Source organism: Plectropomus leopardus, chromosome 24, assembly GCF_026936395.1.
Source record: "Plectropomus leopardus strain MGB_pleo_1.0 chromosome 24, ASM2693639v1, whole genome shotgun sequence".
NCBI classification, from domain to species: Eukaryota; Metazoa; Chordata; class Actinopteri; order Perciformes; family Serranidae; genus Plectropomus; species Plectropomus leopardus.
Window position 1 is genome coordinate 18,463,390 of NC_142199.1, and position 5,741 is coordinate 18,469,130.

General features: G+C 40.9%; 1 protein-coding gene across 1 annotated transcript; it reads left to right on the plus strand.

Moving 5' to 3' along the window:
• Nucleotides 1–2,171: 2,171 nt before the first annotated feature.
• On the plus strand, nucleotides 2,172–5,222 carry LOC148185558 (uncharacterized). Its single transcript, XM_088074466.1, has one exon. It carries the CDS (start codon nucleotides 2,956–2,958, stop codon nucleotides 4,285–4,287), a length of 1,332 nt encoding a protein of 443 aa, XP_087930592.1. The 5' UTR covers nucleotides 2,172–2,955; the 3' UTR covers nucleotides 4,288–5,222.
• The last annotated feature ends 519 nt before the right edge of the window (nucleotides 5,223–5,741 follow it).

The following is a 5,741-nucleotide window of genomic DNA, read 5'->3' on the forward strand; positions in this document are numbered from 1 at the left end:
CATTTCCTACTAAGTCCGGCTTGGATATGCTGTGACTTATTCTGCAATGATAAAGCCACTCTACACAATCATTCTAGAGTTATGAATAGCAATATGTTTCTGTTTGGTAAGTGTGTGGCGAAGGTCATTCCAAGTAACGCACTTTATGGATAATATAAAAACATAAGGTCGAAAGCATTAACATGCCAGTTAGGTGTCATAGTACTGCGCCACCTACTGGCAACAAGAAGTAAGCCTTGTAAGACAGTTTAAGATGATATTTACATGCTGTGATCCATAATTCATATCCAGGAACATGAGTAGAATGTGTTCTCCAGCGCGACACGGTGGACACAAGGAAAACATCAAAGAGTCAATGTGGCGGGAACAGCAGCTCCTATTATAAGCGATTACAGAAGCAGTGGGAGGTCTGCTAAAAATTTCTGTATCCTCACTGTGCTGCATTATATAAACTGTGACGTCAGTAATACTAAGGTCTCATACTAAGGTCTGCTTCTGTGCTTGGACCAATCCTTTTTACTTTATATATGCTTCCTCTAGACAACATCATTAGAAAAACACTCATAAATAAATTTTCATTGTTATGCTGATGATACACAAATGTATCTACTGTACCCCCGCTCGCCCTGATCGTTCTCTTGGTCCTGGTTGCGCTGATGCTGTGATCATGCCTTTGGACACCTACGTATCAATATATGCATGAGACTCTGACCAATATCATCATAGACCCACAATGACCCACAATATCATCATAGAGTGCATTTGATAATTTCGCACCTTGTTATTCTTCCTTTTTTTTCCCCCCGTTACAGAGGTTCTTTTTCAGGAGTTTTTCCTTGAGTGATGTGAGGGTCTAAGGGTAGAGGGATGTTGTACACTGTAAAGCCCTCTGAGGCAAACCATGTTTTGTGATAATGGGCTCTATAAATAAAATTGACTTGACTTGACTTAATATCTGCCGCCTGACAGTCATCACACAACACTGCTGCCTAACCAGAGCAAAAGTATTTTTTCTCTAAAAATGATCATCATATTATCATATATCATAATCACTGATGATGTAGAACATTTCTTGAGAGATTGTAAAAGTGCCTGCTGCGTGGTTGCTATGGTGATGGTAGTCAGGTGCCACGGTGTTCGAATGACAAGAGGTGAAAATCCAAGAAGCTCCACACTGAAGTCTTCTCTGCCTCACTTTTTATTTTTTGACATATGTATTATATTGATATGTGCTCCTTTCTCTCCCTCACAGATGCAGATACAAACACACAGGATGTGTCTCTGTCACGTCTCACTGCTGCTTCCTGCGCGTCTCTCAGTAATCTGAACACATCACAACCTCAGTGGGTTGGGACACCTCCAAAGTTTCCCCTGATGCAGTGAGGATGTGGCGAGCGCAGAGAGAGCTGATAAGCTGAGTGGTTTCAGTGTTTGCTCGACTCCAGCAGAGAGGACGAATAGAGGGGACATGTAGAGGGGACGTGCAGAGAGGACAGGACGACCTGTCCCTCTCTGTCCCCACAGTTACTGCGGGGAATATCTTTCAGACACAGTGAAGCTCCACACATCCATCTCATGCTGTGACGTCTGAGGGACAAATCCAACTCTGAGCTGGACACTGTCCAGCTGCATTGTGGGAAGGGGCAGACAGTACTCTATTACTTGAGTCAAAATATAACTTGAGGTAAAGTACTGGAGTAATGTTTTTAAAAAAAAAACTACTTAAATATTCAAAGTACTTTGTAAAACATCTCAACACATTGTTGTATTGTGTTTGCATCTTCTGGATGTATATAGGTATATTTGTTTTTGATTTGATTTATTTCAAACGTAAAAAAATAAAATAAAAGTAATATTAACAGGAAATCAAAAACGAAGCAAAAAAATGGTGAAAGACTAGATAACTTTATGTATTTGAAAATGAGTGATATTCATCAATTAATTTATATCAAAATATGTCAACATATTTCATAACTCAAATTTGTGACTCAAACATAAATTGTGTAGGTATTTGGCTAGAAAACAGGGCAACCATTTAATGATTAGGCCTCATGCAAGGGTCACCAGTTGTCTCATAAATTACATTAAACTATCAGTTTGGGACTCTGATTAATAATTAAATTAATAATTATAACCAAAACGACCATGTTAATAGTAAAGGTGAAGGATTTCGGAGCTCTTGACACAGTAGTTGGCAATTTACTCACTTTGTACAATATTAAGCAGACAGCAAGTATTCCAAAAATACATTTATTCAAAAAAAAAGCAAAACTTCTCTGCCAATGCCAAGCAGCTTATTCTGCTATTGACTCTTGTTTGTTGGATTGGATGATTGAAGTCTCAAGAAACAAGACATATTGTCAATTTATTAATTTATTCATTTAACAAAAAGGAGCCTCAGTAGCGTGTGGAGGAACCATACACAGCCACAACAGCCTGGCACCTCCTCCTCATGCTGGTCACCAGCCTGGTCACACACTGCAGTGGGATGGCATCCCTTTCTTCAGCCAGCATTTGCCGTATGTCAGCCAACGTGGTTGTGCTGGTCACTCTGGCACGATTCTTGGAGCGACAGCAACTGACCACTGTAGCAGGGCCCATCCTCACAGGTGCTGACAATCAGGTGCAAATCAGGCACCTGCCTTGGTTAGTAAAAGAGGTGTTTAGTTGCATGCGAGACCCTGTCTGTTTGAGGCATGAACAAACTAAATCCAAACCAACCCAGTTCTGTAAAATCATTTCAGTTCCTCAGTAATGTGTGTTTTAAGACACGACAGCCTCACTGACAGAGATGACTGGATAGAGAGCCGGGTGCATCGAAGTTTCCGCTGATGAAGAGATAAAGACATGTGACAGGTTGTTGAGACCGCAGAGAGAAGCTGATGAAGAGGGTTGACACAGAGTTCATGAGGTGTCAGTGTTTGACAGACTCTCAGACGGAGACCTCGGAGCAGAATGGCTGCAGTCACAGAGCTCTGGTTCCTGCTGTTTGCTCTCATCAACAACATTCATGCACAAGAACTCATCAGCATCAAGAAGGAACGGGACTCTTACACCTTCGAGCTCCCCGAGGAGGCCGACTCCTGCCTGATCTCCAGGTCTGTTGGTGAGGAGAAGCTCGTCCTGTGGAACACCTCTGACCTCTGGTCCCACAACTCCACAGCACCTGAAGACCTGAGACGACGACTCGGCGCTGTCAGCACACACAATATCTTTTCTTACAAGATCCACAACCTGACCCACTCAGACTCCGGCCCGTACCGAGAGGAGTGTTGGACTGACGGCAGAGTCACACATGACAAGAACAGATCTGTCATCGTCTGCAGGAGAGTGGGTCAAGGAAGAGGTTTTGGAGTGACAGCTGGGGGAACAGAGGTTCTGCCATGTGAGGGAGCGGCTGACAATCTGAACGTCCTGTGGCTCAGACGTGACTTTGGATTTAAACAGGAAATATGGAGCAGAGTTTTTGGGGACAATGAGACATCAGTGATGGACGATGTTGGAGGAAGATACCAACTGAATAAAAACACATCAGCTCTTCACGTGTTTAATTTCACAACAACAGCCAAGACAGAGTTCACCTGTCTGCTGATGGAGCAGCAGCAGTGTGTCAGCAGTGACTCTGTAGTGTTAAAGGTGTACACAGAGATGATCTATCGCTCAGTGGGAGAGACGGCCGTGCTGCCGTGCGCTCTCACTGATTTCAGTGATGACCAGCCCCCACGCTGGGCTGTAAGTACAGTAAAACAACCAAACCAGACTGTGGACCAAAACTACTCTCTGGTGGTTTCATCACTGACGTTAAACCACTCAGGTGAGTACGTCTGTAAAACTCCTGTCAGTGAGAAACAGTACTATCTCCTGGTGTGTCCTAACTTTGGTCCTCCTGATGTAGAGCTCTTCTCAGAGGGAGAAAATGTCACTCTCAGGTGCAAAGATCAGGAAAGGGATCGGTGGTATTTTTGGTTCATTAAGTCGAACCAAACAGAAGGCAGAGTTGTTGTTGTATGGCCTTTATGGGGGACGAGCGGAGGACGCAACAGTGATGGTGGTACTTTGGTTATCTCTAATGTCTCACTGAGAGACACAGGAGAGTATTGGTGTGCAGTTTGGGGTAAACCTTTTCAATGTCGGTCATCAAGCAAAACAGTGTTACAGTACAAAGATCCGTTTGGGGTTCACTCCACCTTCTACAAAGTGAGATGGTCAGTGCTCAGCCTTCTGCTGCTGACGCTCTGTGTCATCGTGGTCGCTGTGAACCGGAGGACCAGGACCAACTATCATTGAAATGACCTAAAACACAGTTTTTCATATTTAAAAACTGGCAAATCAGTGACGACATAAGAATGATGTTTCAAGATGCTGAAATAGAACGAGTTCATGAAAATCAAATGTCAGGATAAAGCTGGAAAAAAACATGCAAAGCACATGTGTGTCTGTCACAGGGCTCACAGGTGGAACGGTTGTGACAGTGAATTAAAATGTGTAAAGTCTGGTTAACAATGAAAACTTATTTAAAAAAAAAAAGATTTAAAATGTGGTTAATAAATATAGAGCTGGAATATGGTTTAATTTGAATGAAATTTCAGAAAACTTCTGAATTTTGTGTTTGTTTACACTTTGTTTTGTTAATAGTTATGTTTAGTTGAAAATGAGTTCCTCATGAGAATATATTAAGTAGTACAATCAGCTGAAGCTTCAGCCTGAAATTTTTCTGGATGATACTTTTTGTTTTATTTTAAATGTTATACCTTGATGTTTAGAGACAGAGAGAAAAATAAGAATAGTGAGAGACAAAGTTTCTCAGGTCAGAAGTCGACCTTTGACCTGACAGTGTGCAGATATATTTGTATATATTGTACATTTGTGTGTGTATTTTCTTTCTGCCGTTGTGGGTCCGTGTGGCTTCAGGGATCAGAGTTTTGGGCTGCAGCCTGACACACAGCAGGGGGCGCTCTGCACTCTCACACTGTTGTTCATCATCTTTAACATTTCAGTTCTTCACCTGTGAACGCTGCTCTCACCTCAGCTTTTCTTTTGGATCATGTCACTGACTTTATCTTGTTGTATTGAACTGATCTATTTGATTTGAAATCTGATGATGATGTGATTTTTTTTTTAAATTTGAAGGAGTTTGCGTTATCTTTCATGACATCATTTTTATGTGATTGTTATTATAGTCTATATCTATATCAACCAGTAATCAATTGTCTCTATAATAAAGCTGGAACAGAAACAATCAAAGTTGATCTCTAGTTTTTACTGTTTGGATTGTGATTTCTGGTTTTAATGATAATAAGCAACAAATCTGTTGTAAATTGAATGAATGAATCTTTATTTCAAACATGTGAAACAAACAAACAAAAAAAACACAGAAAAAAGCAAACGAGCCTTACGGCCGACTGCAATGAAGTTAAAAAAAAAAAAAAAGAGGCCCATACAAAACTTATATTCCAGTTTTAATAAACAAATACTCAAACCACTAAAACTTTAATATCACATGTTCCAAAAACAATAGGACAAAGTACACACTTAAATACAAGCCAAAACTAAATGTGGTTTTCCAACTCAAATTAACAAGTCATAATAACACTACTGCTTTAAGTCAGCTGTGTTTAGTAGTTTGATTTCTTTCAAATTAACAGTTTTCATGAATGCATCTTAAATTTAAATCATGTTTTTTGAGACTCCGAGACTGTGGCGGAATGTTTTCTCCGTGACATCACACTCACAACAAAGCC

Bases quoted from the DNA above. Each gene is read 5' to 3' on its own strand.
- LOC148185558 (XM_088074466.1), top strand. From the start codon at position 2,956: ATGGCTGCAGTCACAGAGCTCTGGTTCCTGCTGTTTGCTCTCATCAAC.